The sequence below is a fragment of the Gigantopelta aegis genome, chromosome 14 (assembly GCF_016097555.1).
Source record: "Gigantopelta aegis isolate Gae_Host chromosome 14, Gae_host_genome, whole genome shotgun sequence".
In the NCBI taxonomy this organism is placed as follows: domain Eukaryota; kingdom Metazoa; phylum Mollusca; class Gastropoda; order Neomphalida; family Peltospiridae; genus Gigantopelta; species Gigantopelta aegis.
In genome coordinates this window covers 33,447,829-33,473,933 of record NC_054712.1, presented here as the reverse complement: position 1 = coordinate 33,473,933, position 26,105 = coordinate 33,447,829, and the positions used below count along the sequence as shown (strand labels likewise).

General features: G+C 38.8%; 1 protein-coding gene across 1 annotated transcript in view; it reads right to left on the bottom strand.

Annotated features, from left to right (window-relative positions):
• Positions 1-26,105, bottom strand: part of LOC121387992 (ATP-dependent RNA helicase DDX1-like) — a 461,008-nt gene that overhangs the window by 319,113 nt on the left and 115,790 nt on the right. The window contains exons 18-20 of the mRNA XM_041519183.1: positions 17,483-17,623; positions 9,937-10,011; positions 2,332-2,437 (exon numbers count right to left, since the gene is read on the bottom strand). Coding sequence (XP_041375117.1) covers positions 2,332-2,437; positions 9,937-10,011; positions 17,483-17,623 — 322 coding nt within the window. The remainder of the gene's footprint in view (positions 1-2,331; positions 2,438-9,936; positions 10,012-17,482; positions 17,624-26,105) is intronic.

Below are 26,105 nucleotides of genomic sequence, written 5' to 3'. Positions count from 1 at the left end.
CGACTGTACGGTAGTATTTTATTTCTTAGAATATCTTAAACAATTTATTAAAAAAATTGAAAAATCCACGAAAATAGTACTTACCTTTTCACATATGAACATTATTTTAAGAATTTATAAAAAATTAACGTAATAATATGTGAGTGAAAATTATAAACTTGTAGCAACTCAACGCATTTTTTGTCAAATTTTAATCCAGTAGTCAGAATGTTAAATGGAAATGACATATGAAGGAAGATACCGTTATTATGATTGTAGATCGACAAAGTGACGCCGTTTACGAAAAAGATGGCACTGATTTAATAGCTCTTTTATTTCCACATGGTGATGAACAATTAAATCCATATTTGATGAGTAAATACCAACGATGCTGCCACAGTTCATATCAGACATGATCAGCTTCAGGCTAAATCGTGCATACAGATGCTGGTGGAAAATAGATTATTATATAAAATATTTGTCCGTTTTCTCTTATCCATCATAATAAAAATATATTTACTTCCTGGTCACAGTACAATGGATGGCCATCAAAAGTGTTTTCTAGGGAACTTCTGAAATTTCAACGTCTGACTATATATATATGCCTCTCCATAAGATGAAGTTATGTACAGTATTAAAGGCATACTCTCACGGATTTAGGACCATATTTCTCTAAAAACGGATAATAAGTAAAAATTACATTAATTGTTGGAAACCAAATCTAGCTATCGCATCACCTTAACTGAACCATGATGGAGTGAAATCCATGTCATCCCTCTTGACAATTTTAGTTTTTGAATTATGGACCATTGCCATAATTCAATTATTTTTACAAAATGTCACTAATAAATGGAGTATGGTGGTTATAAATATGGTTGAATAAAGTACATTTAGGGACAAAATTATAAACTTGTAGTAATTCAACGCATTTTTTGTCAAATTTTAATCCAGTAGTCAGGTGGTTAAATGGAAATGACATATGAAGGAAGATATCGTTATTATGATTATAGATTGACAAAGTGACGCCGTTTACGAAAATGATGGCACTGATTTAGTAGCGCTTTTATTTCCACATGGTGATGAACAATTAAATCCATAAATAGTAAATACCAACGATGCTGCCACAGTTCATATCAGACATGATCGGCTTCAGGCTAAATCGTGCATACAGATGCTGGTGGAAAATAGATTAATACATAAAATATTTGTCTGTTTTCACATATCCATCATAATAAAAATATATTTACTTCCTGGTCACATTTCATAGTACACAGGATGGCAACCAAAAGTGTTTTCTAAAGTACTTTTGAAATTTCACGGCCTCTCCACAAGATGACGTTATGTACAGTATAAAATTATCCCTCCAAAAATATATTTACTTCTTGGTCACATTTCATAATACATAGGATGGCCATCAAAAATGTTTTCTAGGGCACTTCTGAAATTTCACCATCTGACTAATATATATATATATATATATATATATATGCCTCTCCATAAGATGAAGTTATGTACAGTATAAAATTATCCCTCCAAAAATATATTTATTTCTTGGTCACATTTCACAATACATAGGATGGCCATCAAAAGTGTTTTCTAGGGCACTTCTGAAATTTCACCGTCTGACTAATATATATATATATATATGGCTCTCCATAAGATGAAGTTATGTACAGTATAAAATTAAACAAACAATAAACATAAAATATAACATTTTAAAATTTCAACACTACATTAACGCTTTAATTTAAATACGTTAAGGGAGTATCAAAATGTACTCAAGACAAGTGTCTGCAATACTAAAACAAAAATACGTTTTGACCACAGACATCCTAGTAAAGAATGTTCAGGTCTGTTTATCAACACACCGAAACACATTCCATAGATTGCACGTGCATCAAGTAGTTGCCCCGTACACATGCATCAAGTAGTTGCCCCATACACATGCATTGGGTGTAATTTTCGATTTTGACAATTTCCAAGAAGGTCCATTAATCTCTGTGGAACATTATTTCTGTCAATCTTTTTCATTCTGTTGATCATACAGTTGTTATTGTTTTGTTTTTAGTCATTAGATGATATTAGATGATTTGGCAGATTTGGGAGATTTGGGAGAGTTGGGAGACTTGGGAGATGGCTGCTTAATACAGCTAGTCACTAGAACAGGTTTGACAGTATTCTGAAGAATGCAATGTTCTATTTTTCAACATACTGAGGTGGGATTCTTTTTTTCACTCTCCTGGGAATTTCAAAAACAAAAATCTTCACTCTTGCACCATGATGATGCTGAACAGCACTAGCAGAGGCCAAATGTCCTGGATATGCAGGTGAAAACCAAATATAAAATCTTACCTGCACTTGACCCATCCAGACTATCTTTCTGATGGACACCGTCAGTTGTGATGTGTTGGCGAAGGTTTTTCCAAGAAGTGTCTTTTCGTGGGTCCACCAAACAAACCTGAAACAGATACAAAGAAAGAAATGTTTTATTTAACGACACACTCAACACATTGTATTTACGGTTATATGGTGTCAGACATATGGTTAAGGACCACACAGATAATGAAAGAGGAAACCCGCTGTCGCCACTTCATGGGCTACTCTTTTCGATTAGCAGCAAGGGATCTTTTAAATACAGGTTTTGTAGACGGGCTTGACTGTGTGATGTAATTTGTATGCATTTTAAATTCTGATGAGGTCATCTCAATTTGCTTCATCATTTAGCGACCCTGATGTAAAAGCTGGGGGGTGGGGGGGTGGGTGGGGGTGGGGGGGGGTGGTGATGCATTATCTTCAGAGTTGGAAACCAGTACCCCGTACACCCACCCCCACTTCTAAGGCCTATGACATTAAATTAACAAACATACAGAAATATGGAGGTGGGTGGATGTTTATGGAGGGTGTTGTTTTTTCTTTCTTTCTTTTTTTTCAAATAAAAATTTAAGAGCTATTTTTTATATATATATATATATAGAGAGAGAGAGAGAGAGAGAGCTTATTATTTCTTTAAAAAGCAATCTTTATGTCAGTCTGAATTGCTTCTTTTTTTTAGTAGCTAGTAGTTACACATCAATTTCCCCACCCAACAATTTCATAATTTATGCCATGTTGTTGCTGTTGATTTCAGCATCGTGTTAAATGCTTGTTGTAATTTCTGCTTGTAAAATACCTAGACTAAGAATGCTGACTTCACAGTATTACAACTATTATTTAAAATAAAAACGTTAATAAAATAACAATTTACAGTCTTTTTAAAATCCAGCTAACTTATTAAAATCCAGCTAACTTATTAAATGTCACCTCACAGTCTTACAAATTTATATCTAACATTATCTAACAAATATCATGATTATTGTAAACTAATTTTATTCAGTGTACGTTTATATGTAACAACAGTTTGTATAAATACTGCATGTTCATTTTCCGCGATTGCGATCTGCATGCGTACTCTCGACCATGGGTATGAAATTAACAAAGACAAAGGAAATAAACGAAACTGCAGTTAGGTATTCATTGATGCGAACAACTATTGTTTTTTATACAAATTTACATCAAGATTTACTTGTGTGTAATCATATTGTTTAATGTCCGCAACGATGTCTCTTGACATGTGGGTGTCAGCTTACTATGAAGCGTGATGTACATTCATGCTGAAAGCTGTCCTCAGTTCAGCCAACGAATGTTCTTTCTAACGTTTGCGAATTATTTGGTTTAACATGAAGTGCATAAACAGAGTATGACAAATATTTTGAAAAGTCACTATAGCCACAGGGCTAGTGGGTTTGTGAAAACCACTAGCCCACCAAGATAAAGCACTAGCCCAAATTCTGGATCAGTTATAACTGGATTTTTATATAATTTTTGTAACATTACACATTTACGAGTATAACAGTAAAATAAAACAAACACTTAAATCATGTTGTAACTTTCAGTTTTTTGTCGTGTTGTACGTTTGTTTTTTTGTAAAGTGTGATCCATCGTCATTATTCCGTTTTCGCTTTTTCCCTGCCCCCGGGGGAAAATAATTGAGCAAACTCATGGTTGATATCTAAAACCACTATCAAAATAATTAAATTTAAATGAGGGTACGACATTGTGACACACGGTAATAGAAGGTTCAGTGTATTCGATATTGGGTTATACATTTAGGGCCCTACTATTTATGTCGCCAGGAACGGTGATGTCAATTGCTCAAATATAGGGCATTATCCCCGTGTCAGACCAATATCAAAAGAATATAACTGCGACATCTAATCCGTTGTTAATTGATGAACAAAAAAGGTATCATCTTGTATGGCAGCTGTGACGCATTATTTAGACCTCTACACTTAATAGGCCAAGCAGAGTCATTGCATGTGCAGTTACCATTAAAGTAAATTGTTCTCCTGATTGCCGATAAACACATGTCAGCGAAGTGTTAAATTAGAAAGCAATAGGTAAATAAAACAAACACTGAAATTCAAAGCATAACTGGGGTTTACTTGATTGAGATTAACCTGTCGTCGCGATTGGTGATTTCCAACCAATCAAAACATGCATGTCATTAGACTTATTTCCTGTGCCAGGAACTTGAAAGGGAAAAGTAAACAATGCATGCTGTAACTGTGACGATGTAGAAATAGCACGTTACTGCAGTTTGCAGACCTAGTTCAAGTGGATTATTATTATATTCTGATGGCATTGTTGATACTATTCGATGACAAATGTCACAATCAAATTTATTAAACGAAATTTCACCCGAGAGAAAAAGAAAAGAAAAGAAAAAAAAAAACCACGATCGAGTGATAAGGAGGGGGGTAGAAACCACTAGCCTGCAGGGCTAGTGGTTTTGCGTTTCTCACTAGCCCGAACTTAAAAACCACTAGCCACGGGCGTCGGACTAGCGGATTTGTCGAACTCTGGCATAAACCAGTCTAGCGGACGTTTTGTTTTTGCTTGGTCTGGCTGAACTCAGTCCTTGGGATAGCCTAAATGGCATGCATTGTCGGTGTGTGTTTTGTACTTTGGTTCAAAGACTTTACAAAGTTAAAATAACAAGTTACAGATCTTCCAAACTTTGCTTTTATACATGTTGAATGCATGCTGTTAAAATTAATAACTGTGATTATTAAAATAGGCAAACATCATTACGCTGTATTCTGGATGACACTGTTTCTCGTTACCAGTCGCGAGATCGCTATTAAGCTAATTGAATATTTGGTATTATTATTATATCTGAGGTGTCAAGATAGATAAAATTTTATAGCCACTTGCAAATTTTATCAATTTTTTGTAAAAATTAGCCAATGGCTAATTTGGCTATGGACAGCACGAGGCCTGAAAATGTTTTAAGAAGATGATAATCCAAAAGCATATTATGTATTTTGAGTGGTAATTGCCTCTTGCTCCCAATATTTCAAGCATTGCACCTTGTACAGCAAGCACCCAACCATAATGGAAGCTTTAGGCTTGGCCCTTCTTTATCAAAATATACTGATGTCGAAAAGAAACTACCCAAAACAATTTATTTGAATTCTTTTAGAATTTGGATAATGGAAATGAAATAGTCATTATACTGCTATTATGGAATAAAATTTTGTCTTCAAAATGCAAAAACACCACTTTCATGAATGTATATCTTTTGAACATGCAACATGTTTTAGTTTTTCTTCAATAGTCTCTCAGAGTCTTGGTATAGTTTCTTTTGGACGTCGGTATATACAACTTTGGCTAGGGATACCTATGTACAGTGAAACCTCTCAAAATCGGTCCCTCTGTAAACCAGAATTCCCTCAAAACTCGATGTTTTTCATGGTCCCTTTTTAAATATATTTATATATATATATACAGAAGAGAACCTCTATAAACAGGATACCTCTTAAAACCGGACTTTTTACTTGGTCCCTAGGATGTCCGGTTAAGAGGAGTTTCACTGTATATATGTATGAAAGAAAGAAGTGTTTTATTTAACAACGCACTCAACACATTTTATTTACGGTTATATGGCGTCAGACATATGGTTAAGGACCACACAGATTTTGAGAGGAAACCCGCTGTCGCCACTACATGGGCTACTCTTCCGATTAGCAGCAAGGGATCTTTTATTTGCGCTTCCCACAGGCAGGATAGCACAAACCATGGCCTTTGTTGAACCAGTTATGGATCACTGGTCGGTGCAAGTGGTTTACACTTACCCATTGAGCCTTGCGGAGCACTCACTCAGGGTTTGGAGTCGGTATCTGGATTAAAAATCCCATGCCTCGACTGGGATTCGAACCCAGTACCTACCAGCCTGTAGACCGATGGCCTGCCAAGACGCCACCGAGGCCGGTATATATATGTATGTATGCCAAGTAAACTGCATTTACTGTCCGATGAATGACACACATCTAACTGTAGTCATGCATGGCTATGGTGATGTGTGGAACATCCAAACTGCATAGTCTATCTGATCACAGACAGTCATCAAGAAATATATACCGATGTCCAAAAGAAAGTTTACATACGTAAAACTTGAATAATTTGATAAATATTGTTGCTAATTGAAAAGAACCAATTAGAAAAAATGACCATTACAAACACTTTGCATGTATCACTAAGTGCATTGTCAAGTGTAGATATTCAACTTCATGATACCTTCTTAACCCATCATACCTTTTGTTGGTAATTCTGTAATACAATTTCAAGCCTTGTAAAGTTTCTTTTGGCCATTAGTATATTTAGTATACCCTAAATGAAAGCTGTACAGTATACATCAGGGCTTCTAGAATTTTTATACAATCCACTAGCCATGGGATCAGTGATTTTAAACATTTACTAGCCATGATTAGAAATTCACTAGCCCTTCTTTAAGTTAATACAATTTTACTAAATAATAGTAATAATCAGATATACCACCTAAAGAGGGAGATAAAGCTTAAAAACACTAACAATGAGGGGTTGGGGTGGGGGCAGGATATTCATATTTACAAAATTAATTTAACTGCAACATTTGACCAAAAAACATTTCACTAGCTGTCGGGCATGGCAATAGTAGTTAATTACTAGCCCAACATTGAATATCACTAGCCATGGGAGTGGGGCTACCATAACCTAGAAGCCCTGATAAATGTTACATGCATTTTAAATTAAACGTTACCTACATACACAAAAAACTAGATTTCAAAAGTCTTCTGGGAGAATACCGAAGACTGCTTGATTTGACTGCATGTACAAGATATAAATTTCACTTAGAATCCAAATTTTTTTCAGACTGTATACAATGTATAAGCTCTGATATGACCTCTATAACATTACTGTCATTGACTCGATTAATGGGATTATTCCCATATTGATGGGTTTTCTTACAATGGACATATGAACAATGCTTTTCTTTTCACTCTTGTAGGAACATATTGCTTGGCAAGATCACTGCTATATAAAACCTTGAACTTGTCACCGCACTGACAACAAGGCGAGGGGCGGGACGTAGCCCAGTGGTAAAGCGTTCGCCTGATGTGATGATTTGGGAAAGGTAAACATAATTTAATATAAATATCTGGGGATTCTATCTCTTAATCTTACACTTCTAAACCAAAACCCATGGATTCGTGGAAACACGGAATCATGTTACATTTGCAGCATGACTTGTAAAACTAAAATGGGACAGGACGTAGCTTAGTGGTAAAGCACTCGTCTGATGCACTGTCGGTCTAGGATCGATCCGTCGATAGGCCCACTGGGCTATTTCTCGTTCCAGACAGGACGTAGCTTAGTGGTAAAGCACTCGTCTGATGCAGTGTCGGTCTAGGATTGATCCATGTCGATAGGCCCACTGGGCTATTTCTCGTTCCAGTCAGGACGTAGCTTAGTGGTAAAGCACTCGTCTGATGCAGTGTCGGTCTAGGATCGATCCATGTCGATAGGCCCACTGGGCTATTTCTCGTTCCAGACAGGACGTAGCTTAGTGGTAAAGCACTCGTCTGATGCAGTGTCGGTCTAGGATTGATCCATGTCGATAGGCCCACTGGGCTATTTCTCGTTCCAGACAGGACGTAGCTTAGTGGTAAAGCACTCATCTGATGCAGTGTCGGTCTAGGATCGATCCGTGTCGATAGGCCCACTGGGCTATTTCTCGTTCCAGACAGGACGTAGCTTAGTGGTAAAGCACTCGTCTGATGCAGTGTCGGTCTAGGATCGATCCATGTCGATAGGCCCACTGGGCTATTTCTCGTTCCAGACAGGATGTAGCTTAGTGGTAAAGCACTCGTCTGATACAGTCGGTCTAGGATCGATCCGTCGATAGGCCCACTGGGCTATTTCTCGTTCCAGACAGGACGTAGCTTAGTGGTAAAGCACTCGTCTGATACAGTCGGTCTAGGATCGATCCGTCGATAGGCCCACTGGGCTATTTCTCGTTCCAGACAGGACGTAGCTTAGTGGTAAAGCACTCGTCTGATGCACTGTCGGTCTAGGATCGATCCGTGTCGATAGGCCCACTGGGCTATTTCTCGTTCCAGACAGGACATAGCTTAGTGGTAAAGCACTCGTCTGATGCAGTGTCGGTCTAGGATCGATCCGTGTCGATAGGCCCACTGGGCTATTTCTCGTTCCAGACAGGACGTAGCTTAGTGGTAAAGCACTCGTCTGATGCATGGTCAGTCTAGGATCGATCCCTGTCGATAGGCCCACTGGGCTATTTCTCGTTCCAGACAGGACGTAGCTTAGTGGTAAAGCACTCGTCTGATGCAGTGTCGGTCTAGGATCGATCCGTGTCGATAGGCCCACTGGGCTATTTCTCGTTCCAGACAGGACATAGCTTAGTGGTAAAGCACTCGTCTGATGCAGTGTCGGTCTAGGATCGATCCGTGTCGATAGGCTCATTGGGCTATTTCTCGTTCCAGACAGGACGTAGCTTAGTGGTAAAGCACTCGTCTGATGCAGTGTCGGTCTAGGATCGATCCGTCGATAGGCCCACTGGGCTATTTCTCGTTCCAGACAGGATGTAGCTTAGTGGTAAAGCACTCGTCTGAAGCACAGTTGGTCTAGGATTGATCCCTGTCAATAGGCCCACTGGGCTATTTCTCGTTCCAGACAGGACGTAGCTTAGTGGTAAAGCACTCGTCTGATGCATGGTCAGTCTAGGATCGATCCGTGTCGATAGGCCCACTGGGCTATTTCTCGTTCCAGACAGGACGTAGCTTAGTGGTAAAGCACTCGTCTGATGCAGTGTCGGTCTAGGATTGATCCCTGTCAATAGGCCCACTGGGCTATTTCTCGTTCCAGACAGGACGTAGCTTAGTGGTAAAGCACTCGTCTGATGCAGTGTCAGTCTAGGATTGATCCGTGTCGATAGGCCCACTGGGCTATTTCTCGTTCCAGACAGGACATAGCTTAGTGGTAAAGCACTCGTCTGATGCAGTCGGTCTAGGATCAATCCCCATCAGTGAGCCCATTGGGCTATTTCTTGTTCCAGTCAGTGCACCACGACTGGTATATCAAAGGCTGTGGTATGTGTGATCCTGTCTGTGGGATGGTGTATATAAAAGATCCCTTGCTACTAATGGTAACATGTAGCAGATATCCTCTCTAAGACTACTATGTCAGAATTACTAAACAGTGTTCGAGATTAAAAATTTTGGGCAGTATCCCAGTTGGATACTAACATTTCAAAATCTGGTATTCCACCTGAGAATTTAGTATTATATGGTATCCCGGTGGGATACTGGGTTCTTGAAGTCTGGTATCCAAAATTAAATTCTGGTATCCCCGGGATATCGGGATACCGTTAATCTCGAACACTGCTAAATGTTTGACATTCAATAGCTGATGAATTAATAAATCAATGTGCTCTACTGGTGTCATTAAACAAAACAAACTAACTCTGACTACTATGTCAGAATCACTAAATATTGATATCCAATGGTTGATGATGAATAAATCAAAGTGCTCTAGTGGTGTCGTTCAACAAACTTTAACCGTGTAAAAGTAAAATCTCACCACATGATGCACGGTCTCAGGCACGGCATCCTGACCTTTGAGGTCGATCCAGGTCGGAAAGTACATCAGGTTTTCCTGAAAACAAAAACATCAGCCAGTCATCAATCAATAAATTGGAAATATTATTACATAATAAAATTTTATTATGCACATAGTTCAAAAGCGAATAGAATAGAATAGATGTTTAACAACACCCCAGCACGAAAACTACATCGGCTATTGGGTGTCAAACTGTTGTGAATGTAAGACATTAAATGATGATCAACATCAATATAAAAATTCAAGAGTTAAATAAAAACAAAGTGTAAAGAACTGTGAAAAATACAGATCACAGATGGGTAAAATAAAAAAATTAAGAATAAAAGCCAATATCATGAAGAAATTGTAACAAATCACATTTGTTCGTCCAGATATATAATTTTTAGTTTCCTTCAGATGATTACACTCCACCAGTGTACACTGACAGTGCTCATACTGAGGTGGAGGATTCTTGCATCGTGGTTGGGCCATCTGTCTACAGGCTGGTAGGTACTGGGTTCAGATCCCAGTCGAGGCATGGGATTTTTAATCCAGATACCGACTCCAAACCCTGAGTGAGTGCTCCGCAAGGCTCAATGGGTAGGTGTAAACCACTTGCACCAACCAGTGATCTATAACTGGTTCAACAAAGGCCATGGTTTGTGCTATCCTGCCTGTGGGAAGCGCAAATAAAAGATCCTTTGCTGTTAATTGGAAAGAGTAGCCCATGTAGTGGCGACAGCGGGTTTCCTCTCAAAATCTGTGTGGTCCTTAACCATATATCTGACGCCATATAACCGTAAAATAAAATGTGTTGAGTGCGTCGTTAAATAAAACATTTCTTTCTTTCTTTTTTTGAAATAAATGAATGTCATTGGGATTACCAGCAAAATACGTCAACATTTATACATGTACCATTACATATATACTTAGTCAAATTAAAAACTTCACAACCGTTTCATCTTGGCTAATTAACGAATATGACAGAAATATATGTTAAATATGGTATTTTTTATTATTATATGACGTACAAGGAAAGAATACGAATAAATGTTGAGTCAAAAATATGTTTGATGCACCCACAGTGTTTGTCAAAACCACAAAGTCAAACTGGTAATTCACAAGCAGGGTCGTCTGATGGGATCACAGGTTCAATAGCATGTATGCCCTCCATGTGTACCCACAACTGCAAGGTAACACATCCTCATTGACTGCCTGATGCATGTAAAGACTGCATTAGGGATATGGCGCCGTTGTTCCACTAATGAGGCACCAAGTTCCTGCAAAGTCTGTGGAGGGTTCCTGAGAGTGTGCAGTCGTCTTCCCAGCACACCCGAGACGTGCTCGATGGGATTCAGGTCGGGCGACCTTCAAGGCCAATCCATGACATTGATGCCCGCGTTCCTCAGGTAATCCCTTGTCAAGATGGCTGTGTGGGGTCTGGCGTTGTCATGCTGAAAGATCAGGACTGAACTATGACCTGCCACGAAGGGCACAAGTTCCTGGGCCAGCCCCTGGTCATGGTATGCAGCAGCATTGAGGTTGCCACGTATGACAAGAAGTCGAAAATGTCAATTTCCACAAAAAGCAACCCAAACCATTACACTCCAGCCTCCGAATCTGTCAACTTCACTGACACAACACTGAGCATGACGTTCACCATGTTGTCTCCAAACCCTCTGCCTGACTAAGCATAAAGTCGCGCACCAATGGTTCCACTAAGGTATGTCTATCATGAGCGTGATCATCACTCATGATAGACTAACTTTTGCACACGCAGCATGCCAATAGTTCTACAATCATAGTGATCTAATAGGGTAATTAGTGGTGGCAAGTGCAGTGAGCCACCATGCCTGCGGTGGACTGATGTACCTGATCGAGTGATCGGTCTCTAATAGGGTAATTAGTGGTGGCGAGTGCAGTGAGCCACCACGCCCGCGGTGGACTGATGTACCTGATCGAGTGATCGGTCTCTAATAGGGTAATTAGTGGTGGCGAGTGCAGTGAGCCACCACGCCCGCGGTGGACTGATGTACCTGATCGAGTGATCGGTCTCTAATAGGGTAATTAGTGGAGACGAGCGCAGTGATCCACCACACCCGCGTTCGACTGATGTACCTGATCGAGTGATCGGTGTCTAACAGGGTAATTAGTGGTTGCGTGCACAGCGTACCACCACACCCACGGTCGACTGATGTACCTGATCGAGTGATCGGTCTCTAACAGGGTAATTAGTGGGGGCGAGAGCAGTGAGCCACCACGCCCGCGGTCGACTGATGTACCTGATCGGGTGATCGGTCTCTAACAGGGTAATTAGTGGTTGCATGCACAGTGTACCACCACGCCCGCGGTCGACTGATGTACCTGATTGAGTGATCGGTCTATAATAGGGTAATTAGTAGTGGTGTGTGCAGCGTACCACCAGGCCCGTGGTCGACTGATGTACCTGATCGAGTGATCGGTCTCTAATAGGGTAATTAGTAGTGGTGTGTGCAGCGTACCACCACGCCCGCGGTTGACTGATGTACCTGATCGAGTGATCGGTCTCTAATAGGGTAATTAGTAGTGGTGTGTGCAGCGTACCACCACGCCCGCGGTCGACTGATGTACCTGATCGAGTGATCGGTCTCTAATAGGGTTATGTTGCTCTAATTGTTGCTATGGTCGTCAATAGGAATTTATTTGGTCTAATGGAACCTATACAGCAATTTTCACCAAAAAAAAAAAAAAATGTTTCATTAATATTCAGGTTTGTCTGTTAATTAGCATATACTGGTACCAGTCTATAAGATTCATAATGGATGACTTTTAGTGCTATTTGAAATATCTGCTAGATTTAAAAAAAGTGAATTTAATGTTGGAAATTACAAATGTACTGTATGGCAGGCTTTTGTAACCAACAGCATGTACCACACTGTCTTCTGTGAGGTGACTGCTTTTAAAATCAATGTTTTCTTTTACTATTTAATTTTTATCTGTCTGAAATTTACTTTTTTCCATAATTATGCTCGGCTTTTTTGTGTTTGGTGCTTTGTTGTAGCATAATGCCTTTCTGATATGTTTGTTGTTCCTGCTGAATCTCAAACAGTGCATACAGAGATTTTCTAGTTTGACATCTTTTTCTTTTATACTTAATGGATTTCTTTTTAAGCCGCTGCCCAAATTTGTACTCTTGCATTTTTGGAGAGATTTTACAGTGAGAAGCTGAAACCCATACGCTGTGACAACTGTATTACAGATTCAGTGGACCCGTTGTTGATGCTGTGTACTGCGCTGTGAGCTCTGCCGGCAAAAGTTCTAGAGAATGTTGGGTGTCTTGGTAAAGAATGTCTTAGACATCCATTTACTGTCTCACACTTTTGTGTATTCGTGTTGAATTTGGTGTGTTGCAGTATCTTTGGGCCAAGGTGGTAGTCGACACATGCTTTTAAAGTGTTAGTATTTTCTTTTGTAGTGGCAATTTGAAAGTTATTGTTTAGGAAACAACCTTAGAGATCCAGTTGTGTGTAATATTTCTACAGTCATGTGAGTATCTTTTACACTTGTTGTGTAACCCCTGATAGCAGGACACAATGGCCTCGCGAGTCTAGGATATTGCACACATGAATTTAGAAATATTTCCCGCATGCATTTTAAAGGCTTGATCATATTCAGCCTGACATCTCATGGCAATGTCATTGGAAAAACCTAGATTGTAGTTTAACTCTCTCTGTTTTTGTTCTGTCTAGCATCACTGTTTCTACTGAACTAGAATTTTTGACAAATTTTCTTTGGTTTTCAGAAAGATCAATGCCTGGTGTCGAGAAGAAAATGCGGTTAGATGTTGGTGATATTTTCCTGATACAGTTCAGTGGCAGCTTTGAAACCCTTTGTGTCTGGATCTGTTGTTAGGTATTGTAATGCCAGAATACAGTGCATTGTTATACATGCCGTCACAATGAATGTTGATAATGTTGGATTGTGTACGCCTGACTTTGTTAATTACTTTAAGTTCCTCCTGTTTGGCATACATGTCTTTGTAAGTCTGACTGTCTCTCTCACTTTTGATGTGGTCCACCCCCTTGTGACTGGTCTTCTGTTCTTGTGTGGTATGAAACATGTCCTTTCTTGAAACCAAATTTTAATGATTTTTTTCACTGCTGGCATTGTAATAAATGTGTAACGGTTTGTTAAAACTATGAGGATTGTCAGTCTGAGTTCAGAAATTAAATGACAACCTTTGCTGGTGCATAGATAGTAATATTAGGTCACGGCAATTTATTTCCATGTGTTGATACACGTGAACATATTTGTTAACACCTCACCCCGCCAAATTTCATAATGTTGACACCTTGTCACTTAATTTTTGACTCATTCTCCCTGGTTATATTGTAAACTGTTACACAATGGACATTAGTCTTTCACTGCTTCCGTGTGTGTGAAGACTTTCCCATGCTCCTATACCACTAAGGCTTCGAGCATGTCCACCCCGGGTTCGGTCTCTGGAGGCCAGGGGCCCAATCCGGGACAGAAATTATCACTGCTTCCAATGATTAATTAGGTACTAGTTACAGCTGCCTCATTAGTGTTTTGATCACTAATTGGGTGCGACTTTGATGTTATGAGGATTATGTTTCTGATGTCTGTGGTTCACTCAGTACATAGCATCTCCATGTAAAGTTCTTCAAGTTTGGAGTATTCTGAATAGCTCAGTTTGGAGTATATACCCTATACAGTATACAAACCAACGTGGCTGTTATATTATTCAGCTGTGCTAAATACCAAACACGGATAAAATATGATGTACCTCATTCCCATGTATATTTATTATGTTGTGCATCCATTTTGGTAGGTACAATTGAAGACGCTGCTCTGTGGTTCCACTTATTCTGCTGGTAATAAAAAATTTCATACTGGGGTACACAAGAAAATAACCTTCTCAAAAATATATGATTGGACACTTTTTGAAATTTAAACTTTTTCATTATAGGTTGTAATGTACCAATCATGTGATTCTCAGTTCAAAGTTCCAAGTGCACTGTCGTATGTTTAAGGAGTAAACCGTAACTATGGCCGTGATTGGTGGATATATGTGACACTGGTTATTTGTGCAAATACTATGACAAATGCCCCATCAGTTCCACATGTTTTATTACCTGAACAATTATTAGTGACATTTTGTACTTGTCAATAACTAGGGTATCAATAAAAATTTCTATTGGCATTTTGTGTGGATCAGAGGGTTGGTACTGTAAACTTCCTGTAAGTGCTTAAAACGATAAGTGACAGTAGAGTTTCTTCGAGTAATTATCAATGGGAGGTACCACACTGTCAGTGTATATACTGGTCCGGTGGTTTGAAACATTGCTTCTGTTATTTTTATAAAGAATTGTTACTATGGTCGTCAATAGGAATTTATTTGGTCTAATGGAACCTAGAGAGAAAACCCGCTACATTTTTCCATTAGTAGCAAGGGATCTTTTATATGCACCATCCCACAGACAAGACAGCACATAGCACGGCCTTTGATATACCAGTCGTGGCACACTGTCTGGAACAAGAAATAGCCCAATAGGCCCACACAACGGTAATCTATCCTAGACTGACTACACATCAAGCGAGCACTCTACCACTGGGCTACATCCCGTCCCTTCGCAGTTTCAAAGTCACAGACTCTATTGTATATCGCTTTGTTTCACTCTATTGTATATCTCTGTTTCACTCTATTGTATATATCTTTGTTTCACTCTATTGTATATCTCTTTGTTTCACTCTATTGTATATCGCTTTGTTTCACTCTATTGTACATATCTTTGTTTCACTATATTGTATATATCTTTGTTCAACTACTGTATATATCTTTGTTTCACTCTATTGTATATCTCTGTTTCACTCTATTGTATATATCTTTGTTTCACTCTATGTATATCTTTGTTTCACTCTATGTATATCTCTGTTTCACTCTATGTATATATCTTTGTTTCACTCTATTGTATATCTCTTTGTTTCACTCTATTGTATCTCTTTGTTTCACTCGTATATCTCTTTGTTTCACTCTATTGTATATTTCTTTGTTTCACTATGTATATATCTTTGTTTCACTATATCGTATATCTCTTTGTTTCACTCTACTGTATATCTCTTTGTTTCACTCTTTGTTTCACTCTATGTATTCACTCTATGTATATCTCTTTGTTTCACTCTATGTATATCTCTTTGTTTCACTCTATGGTATATCTCTTTGTTTCACTCTACTGTATATCTCTGTTTCACTCTATTGTATATATCTTTGTTTCACTCTATGTATATCTTTGTTTCACTCTATGTATATCTCTGTTTCACTCTATGTATATATCTTTGTTTCACTCTATTGTATATCTCTTTGTTTCACTCTATTGTATGTCTTTGTTTCACTCGTATATCTCTTTGTTTCACTCTATTGTATATTTCTTTGTTTCACTATGTATATATCTTTGTTTCACTATATCGTATATCTCTTTGTTTCACTCTACTGTATATCTCTTTGTTTCACTCTACTGTATATCTCTTTGTTTCACTCTATGTATATCTCTTTGTTTCACTCTATGGTATATCTCTTTGTTTCACTCTACTGTATATCTCTTTGTTCCACTCTACTGTATATCTCTTTGTTCCACTCTACTGTATATCTCTTTGTTCCACTCTATGTATATCTCTTTGTTCCACTCTACTGTATATCTCTTTGTTCCACTCTATGGTATATCTCTTTGTTTCACTCTATGTATATCTCTTTGTTTCACTCTATGTATATATCTTTGTTTCACTCTATGTATATATCTTTGTTTCACTATTGTATCTCTCTTTGTTTCACTCTATTGTATCTCTCTTTGTTTCACTCTATTGTATCTCTCTTTGTTTCACTCTATGTATATATCTTTGTTTCACTCTATTGTATATCTCTTTGTTTCACTCTATTGTATATCTCTTTGTTTCACTCTACTGTATCTCTCTTTGTTTCACTCTATTGTATATATCTTTGTTTCACTCTATTGTATATATCTTTGTTTCACTCTATTGTGCATCTTTGTTTCACTGCATCTCTTTGTTTCACTCTTTTATATCTCTTTGTTTCAATATTGTATATCTCTGTTTCATTCTATTGTATATCTCTTTGTTTTACTGTATTGTAACTTTATCCAAACTTTGTGACCACTTTCACAGATTGAAACTAGGATCTGCGACTAAGTTCGGAGGAGCGGTGGGCAGGTTCAGGGGTTGAGGGTGTAACACCTAGTTTAAACATTAATCATACTTAGTGACTACTTTCACAAGTCGAAACTAGACTCTACAACTAAGTTCAGGGCTGGATGGGGAAGGTGGTCGCAGGGGTTGAAGATGTAACACTTAGTCTAAAAATTAATCAAACTTAGTGACCACTTTTACAAGTCAATACTAGGGTCTGCGACTAAGTTCGGAGGGTGGGGAGGGGAGGTGTAGGGGTTGAGGATGTAACACCCAAGTTTGAAAATCCCATTATTAATAAGGAAAATATTCATCAGCTGATACTTACTGCCATTTTCTTCACATCGAAGGAGTGAAGTGTTGCAGAACACACCACCATTTGCAATCTCTTGCCATCGTTCGTCACTTTTGGAATCTGTTGGTGTAGGCGGGTGATGAGACCTGTGTAGCCTTGAGAGAGAAGACCGTCCTGTCAAGAAATATAAACATTTTAATCTCTTTATTTATTATTTATTTTTTAAACAATATTTATTAACGTTGGGGATTGACCAACAGCCGATACCTATATTAAGGTCTCTCACTACATTTTACAATTACAATTTCTTTATTTTACGTCCTTAGGACTTAGAACGCAAAACACATTGTTCCTTTTAAGGCAATTTATATTATTTTTTATCAAACTAGTACAATGAACTTTTTTAAATGCTCACATACAATGAAGGTTTCAAGCATGCCCATATCACAGGCTTTGCCTTTGACATCGCCAGTGACTATGTCCGGGACGGTGAGTTTGAGATGGGTGGAACTTGGAATAAAAATTTAAAGACCAAAAGCCAAAAATTGATAGCTAACACACTCTACTGCATCAGACATGACTTTGCGAATGCTGTTCTAAACTTAAAAGCGTGCATGAAAAATGGTTGTGCAAAATAAGACTAAAGTGAGTGATGAATGAATGAAATGATTATTTTCACCTTCAAAGGAATGGAAAATTGTGTAATGACATCTCAAACTATGTGCTGGTGGTGGGTACAGCTCAGAAGGTAGAGCACTCGCCTCACATGCTTGCGTCATAGGATCGAATGATCTCAGTGGACCCATTCCGATCCCAACCAGTTCCTCCATGACTGGTACATCAAAGGCTGTGATATGTGCAAAGGGCTGCAAAAAGTATTCGCCCACTCACCAAATGCGAGTAAAAATTCCTACATATGATTTTTAAAATGCAACTACCAGTTTGACGGTCTATCTGTCTTTTTTTTTATCTTGTTTGATGTTGATCACTTACCAAGTGATATTAATAATGTTTTGTTAATATATCTATATATTTTATTTAAAGTGAAGACATTGCATATTATAATATCGTTAATAATATATTGTTCTATAGCCTGGTGGACTAGTTGAAATTCTGGTGGGTTAGTAAAATGTAGTTGGTTCTGGTCTGGTGGGCTAGTTAAATATTTTTCATTTCTGCACTTGTGTGTGCTGTCCTCTGCAGTATAGTACATGCTGTAACTTTTTCTGTAAAAGTCATGGCCTTCAAAGGAAGGAAGGAAGGAAGGAAGGAAGATTTTATTTAATGATGCACTTAACACATTTTGTTAGTGTCGGACATATGGTGAGAGGAAACCCGCTACCACCACACAATAGGCTTAATGAGAAAACCCGCTACCAGCATACAATGGGCTTAATGAGAAAACCAGCTACCACCACACAATAGGCTTAATGAGAGAGAAAACCCGCTACCACCACATAATGGGCTTAATGAGAAAACCCACTACCAGCATACAATGGGCTTAATGAGAGAGAAAACCCACTACCAGCACACAATGGGCTTAATGAGAGAGAAAACCCGCTACCACCACATAATGGGCTTAATGAGAAAACCCGCTACCACCACACAATAGGCTTAATGAGAGAGAAAACCCGCTACCACCACATAATGGGCTTAATGAGAAAACCCGTTACCAGCACACAATGGGCTTAATGAGAGAGAAAACCCGCTACCACCACATAATGGGCTTAATGAGAAAACCCACTACCAGCATACAATGGGCTTAATGAGAGAGAAAACCCACTACCACCACACAATGGGCTTAATGAGAAAACCCACTACCAGCACACAGTGGGCTTAATGAGAAAACCCACTACCACCACACAATGGGCTTAATGAGAAAACCTGTTACCACCACACAATGGGCTTAATGAGAGAGAAAACCCGCTACCATCATACAATGGGCTTAATGAGAGGATACCCACTACCACCACACAATGGGCTTAATGAGAGAGAAAACCCGCTACCACCACACAATGGGCTTAATGAGAGAGAAGACCCACTACCACCACACAATGGGCTTAATGAAAGGATACCCACTACCACCACACAATGAGCTTAATGAAAGAGAAAACCCGCTACCACCACACAATGGGCTTAATGAGAGGATACCCGCTACCACCACACAATGGGCTTAATGAGAGAGAAAACATACTACCACCACACAATGGGCTTAATGAGAGAGAAAACACACTACCACCACACAATGGGCTTAATGAGAGAGAAAACACATTACCACCACATAATGGGCTTAATGTAAGAGAAAATCTGCTACCACTGGTCATACAATGGGCTTAATAAGAGTGAAAGCCCACTACCACCACACAATAGGCTTAACGAGAGAGAAAACCAGCTACCATCAGACAATGGGCTTAATGAGAGAGAAAACCCGCTACCACCGCACAACGGGCTTAATGAGAGAAAACCTGCTACCACCACACAATGGGCTTAATGAGAGAGAAAACCTGCTACCACCACACAATAGGCTTAATGAGAGAGAAAACCTGCTACCACCACACAATGGGCTTAATGAGAGAGAAAACCTGCTACCACCACACAATGGGCTTAATGAGAGAGAAAACCTGCTACCACCACACAATGGGCTTAATGAGAGAGAAAATCCACGACCACCAAACAATGGGCTTAATGAGAGAGGAAACTGGCTACCACCACACAATGGGCTTAATGAGAGAGAAAACTCACTACCACCACACAATGGGCTGTAATGAGAGAGAAAATCCACTACCACCACACAATGGGCTGTAATAAGAGAAAACATACCACCACCACACAATGGGCTTAATGAGAGAAAACCGGCTACCACCACACAATGGGTTTAATGAGAGAGAAACCCGCTACCACCACACAATGGGCTTAATGAGAGAGAAAACACACTACCACCACATAATGGGCTTAATGAGAGAGAAAACACACTACCACCACATAATGGGCTTAATGTAAGAGAAACTCTGCTACCACTGGTCATACAATGGGCTTAATGAGTGAAAGCCCACTACCACCACACAATGGGCTTAACCAGAGAGAAAACCTGCTACCACCACACAATGGCCTTAATGAGAAAAAAACCACCACCACACAATGGGCTTAATGAGAGAAAACATGCTACAACCTCACAATGGGTTACGTCTTATGATTAGCAGCAAGGAATCTTTTATATGCAGCATCCCATACACAGGACAGTACATACCAAGGCCTTTGTTATACCAGTTGTGGAACACTGGCTGGATGGAATGAGAAATAACCCAATGGACCCACAGATGGGGATTGATCCTAAACTGACGTCCCAGTTCCTGCCTTCAAAAGAAGCAATTAGTTAGCAGAGTTAATTATTTGCTTGTACAGTCACTTATCTAGGAAGCCTAATTATAGATATGTTAAATAACAAAGACAGGACAACTTTAAAAAAAAAAAAAAAAATCAATGCAACAAGTTTACAAAAAACTACCTACATTATCGATGGCACTGCTCTGTCATTTTGTAAACCAATAATACACCATGATACTGAACTCTTCCAGTCTAAAACGGGAAATCCCCTTGGCACTGACCAATGATCACTATCGGTTTGACCGATAACATTCAGAAACCATATAAGTGTCTTACTCATAAGATGTCACAAATCAAAAGACTAGTGTTTGCTAGATTACACAGTGTCAGATTGTTTCTATATAATTTGTCTATTTTAAAATTCTCTGTCATATCTATTACGTTATCGGGATATGAACAGAAACGTTTAAGGATTTATTTATTTTTTATCATAAAAAAGAATATAAAAGAAATAACAGACAATAGTTAAAAAAAAAGAAAAAAAGTTTGTTTGTTTTATTTAAAGACGCCGCTAGAGCACATTGATTTTTTTATCTTATCATTGGCTATTGGACGTCAAACATATGGTCATTCTGACACTGTTTTTAGAGGAAACCCGCTGTTGCCACATAGGCTATACTTTTTACGACAGGCAGCAAGGGATCTTTTATTTGCGCTTCCCACAGGCAGGATAGCACAAACCATGGCCTTTGTTGAACCAGTTATGGATCACTGGTCGGTGCAAGTGGTTTACACCTACCCATTGAGCCTTGCGGAGCACTCACTCAGGGTTTGGAGTCGGTATCTCGATTAAAAATCCCATGCCTCGACTGGGATCCGAACCCAGTACCTACCAGCCTGTAGACCAATGGCCTGCCACGACGCCACCGAGGCTGGTAGAGTTAAAATTAAACTTCAAACATACTTACAAATAATAACACTAAGAGTTTGTATTTTAGTTTGAATTATGTTTTGGTTCTCCAACAATAACGCTCAGTAATTAAGACAGACTACCAATACAAAGTGACGTCATCAGATATGACGTTCCCGGATGACGTTATTTTTACGTTCATCAAGAAATGAACAAACTCACGTTGCTACAGTTGGACCAATGAGATGAAGTTAAATTGTTATGAATGTATAACACAAATTTAATTATTTATTTTTGTAGTAAACCGATTGAAGTTTTTGATTTAAATGGACAGACGTTAGTTTCAGCACATGAAAATGCACATTAAGTTTAGTTAATCTACAAATCTGTAACACATTTGGATAAAGTTACAACTGAGTGAAATATGAGTTTGTGACTTTGAAATGGTGAAATACCTTCTAAAAATAAGACTAAAACTTGACTCCATAACTGTTAGTTCTCAGACACACGAGTGGTTTTAAAAATATGAGAAATGTATTTTGTGATATTAAAAACACCATGATGAACAAAAACATTTCAAATGTACAGAAATTAATAACCTGTAGGGCTTCTAGATTATGGTAGCCCCACTCCCATGGCTAGTGATATTAAATGTTGGGCTAGCAAATAACTACTATTGCCATGCTCGACAGGACTTCTAGATTATGGTATCCCCACTCCAATGGCTAGTGATATTAAATGTTGGGCTAGCAAATAACTACTATTGCCATGCTCGACAGGACTTCTAGATTATGGTATCCCCACTCCCATGGCTAGTGATATTAAATGTTGGGCTAGCAAATAACTACTATTGCCATGCTCGACAGGACTTCTAGATTATGGTATCCCCACTCCCATGGCTAGTGATATTAAATGTTGGGCTAGTAAATAACTACTATTGCCATGCTCGACAGGACTTCTAGATTATGGTATCCCCACTCCAATGGCTAGTGATATTAAATGTTGGGCTAGCAAATAACTACTATTGCCATGCTCGACGGGACTTCTAGATTATGGTATCCCCACTCCCATGGCTAGTGACATTAAATGTTGGGCTAGTAAATAACTACTATTGCCATGCTCGACGGGACTTCTAGATTATGGTAGCCCCACTCCCATGGTTAGTGATATTAAATGTTGGGCTAGTAAATAACTACTATTGCCATGCTCGACGGGACTTCTAGATTATGGTAGCTCCACTCCCATGGCTAGTGACATTAAATGTTGGGCTAGTAAATAACTACTATTGCCATGCCCGACGGGACTTCTAGATTATGGTAGCCCCACTCCCATGGTTAGCGATATTAAATGTTGGGCTAGTAAATAACTATTATTGCCATGCTCAACTGCAATTGAAAAAAAAGTTGTCAAATGCTGCATTTAAGTGTTTTGTAAATATGAATATCCTGGCCCCACCCCCATCTTAGTGTTTTTAAGCTCAATCTCCCTCTTTGAATGAATTATTACTTTTAGCAAAATTGTATTAACTTAAAGTAAATTAGGGCTAGTGAATTTTTAATCGTGGCTAGTAAATATTAAGAATCATTGATCACATGGCTAGTGGATTTTATATAAATTATAATAATCTAAACCATAAAATCTAAAGTAAAGTATGATTTCAGTAAACGGCTCTAATAGTAAAAAATATGCCTTAGTGTTTAAAAACTAGGTTATGTCCCTTTAATGACATACGATTGGCTGCCGCTATACGTATGTGATGACCCATTCACCTGAAACAATTACTCTGTGATACGGCGAGTTCACTGCAGAGCAAGCACAGGAAATAAATTTTAGTTGGAAAAGGCATTTAAATTTGTTTTAAACTTGGTTTTGGAGGGCGGCCAGGATATGGCCTAGTGGTAAAGCACTCACCTGATGTTGGTCTAGGATCGATCCCCGTCAGTGGACCCCTTGATTATATCTTGTTCTACCAATTGCACCACGACTGCCATATAAATGGCTGTGGTATATGCTATCCTGTCTGTGGGATGGTGAATATAAAAGATCCCTTGCTACTAATGGAAAAATGTAGCAGGTTTCCTCTCAATTACCAAATGTGTGACATCCAATAGCCAATGATTAACAAATCAATGTGCTGTAGTGGCGATATTAAACAAAAAACCCACATTAACTTTTGTTTTTTAGGGGGTTAAGAAATAGAATTGTACATTCATGTCCATTAGATACCATTTATCTTATAACATATTGTTTCGCTTAATGTTAGTTACACTTTGAAACAAATTGTGAGTGCAATAATACATACATTAACCTCGCCTCTGGTATAATTGCTTAGTATTATACTGGTGAAATGAATAATTAATGAAATCTAGAAGAAAAGAAATCAATCTTAAAAGTGTGTGAGGAACAGCGATAACGACTATGTGGGAGGGAACAAAGGGACCCAGGAACATTTTAACGAGTTAGTCCTTGACACTCGATGGTGTAGTGGTTAAGCTATCAGACATAAGGCTGGTAGATACTGGGTTCGCAGCCTGATACCAGTTCCCATCCAGAAATCGATGGAGTAACTACCCAATAGATAAGACCACTACACCGACTTCTCTCTTACTATCTTACTAATGATTAACAACTAACCACTAACCCACTGTCACAGATAGCTGAGATATGTGCCCAGGAGAGCGTGCTTGAACTTTAATTGGACAGAGCCACAGAAATAAGTATAAATGAATAAGAATACTGCAACAGCAATACATCTCCCCTAAAAGGGCCAACAAATTTTATATCGCCTAAAATCAAGGGCCATAACTCTGCCATAAAAATGGGTAAATCGCCATGGAAGTCAAACTTGATCTTCAAGTATATATGATAAAGCTATATACAAAATTTCAGCTTAATATCTTGAGGCATTATGGAAAAATAAGACTGGAAATCTATATTTGGGACAGATGTACTCAAAACCTACATGATGTACCGGTAGCCGCGCAGGGTTTCTGCCAGAGGAAGGAACGAAATGTTTTATTTAACAACACACTCAATACATTTTATTTAGTTATATGGCATCAGACAATACAGATGTTGAGAAAGGAAACCCGCTGTCACCACTTCATGGGCTACTCTTTTGGATTAGCAGCAAGGGATCTTTTATATGCACCATCCCACAGACAGGATAACTGATACCACATCCTTTGATAAACCAGTTGTGGTGCACTGGCATGGAGCGAGAAATAGGTTAATGGGCCCACCAACGGGAATTGATCCCAGACTGACTGCACATCAAGTGAACACTTTCCCACTGAGATAAATCTCACCCCTTTTGCCAGAGGGTAAAACGGGTATGGCGTCATACCCAAATATTTTTGCAGATTTTTTTTTTTTTTAAGTTCACTTTTTGACAAAATTAATTACTCTTATGATTACTGTATGATTTTCTTAACTCTAACCCGAAACTTAACCCATTTTTTTTCTGGAGGAGGTCCCCTATACCTCCTGTTGACTGTGGTTTCATTCAATTCCATAGCGCAATTTCTTTCTGGCAGAAACACTGGCAGGGGACTTTACTATGACAACATAAATAAAGGTACTTTTCCAATAACATTCAAGACCAAATACGATGGGATTCATGGAAAGGCATCAATAGCAAAAGGAAGGAAATATTTTATTTAACGACGCACTCAACACATTTTATTTACGGTTATATGGCATCAGACATAGGGTTAAGGACCACACAGATATTGAGAGAGGAAACCCGCTGTCACTTCATGGGCTACTCTTTTCAATTAGCAGCAAGGGATGTTTTATATGCACCATCCCACAGACAGGATAGTACATACCACAGCCTTTGTTACACCAGTTGTGGAGCACTGGCTGGAACGAGATATAGCCCAATGGATCCACCGATAGGGATCGATCCTAGACCAACCGCGCATGAAGCGAACGCTTTACCACCAGGCTTAGTCCCATCCCAATACAACAGCAAGAGGTGATGAAGTGCACAGCAAAACATTGCCATTAGTAGGGATGAAACTAGGAGGGCATAATGGCAAATGTAGGGGGCCATGATAGCAAATGATGTAGTGCCATCGTATAATTCAAAACCAAACTTAGCTTAAGTAGTGGTTAACAGAAATTTTCAAAAACTACGGACGGAATCAATACACATAATAATTTAAAACATACTGTTGAAACTTTATTTAGAACAATCAAAGGTATACATACATAATCAAATCTGAAGTTTATGTTATATTTGTGAAAAAATAATTGACAGGAAAATATTGGGCCCATCCCACATTATCGCAGCACATAATCAGTGCATCAATGTCAGGATATCGGCAGAATGTCAGTAGTGAAGCGTCAATAACACCCACACATGCACAGCACATCCCAAAAAAGAAAATTGTACTAGAAAATTACACCAGTAGATGT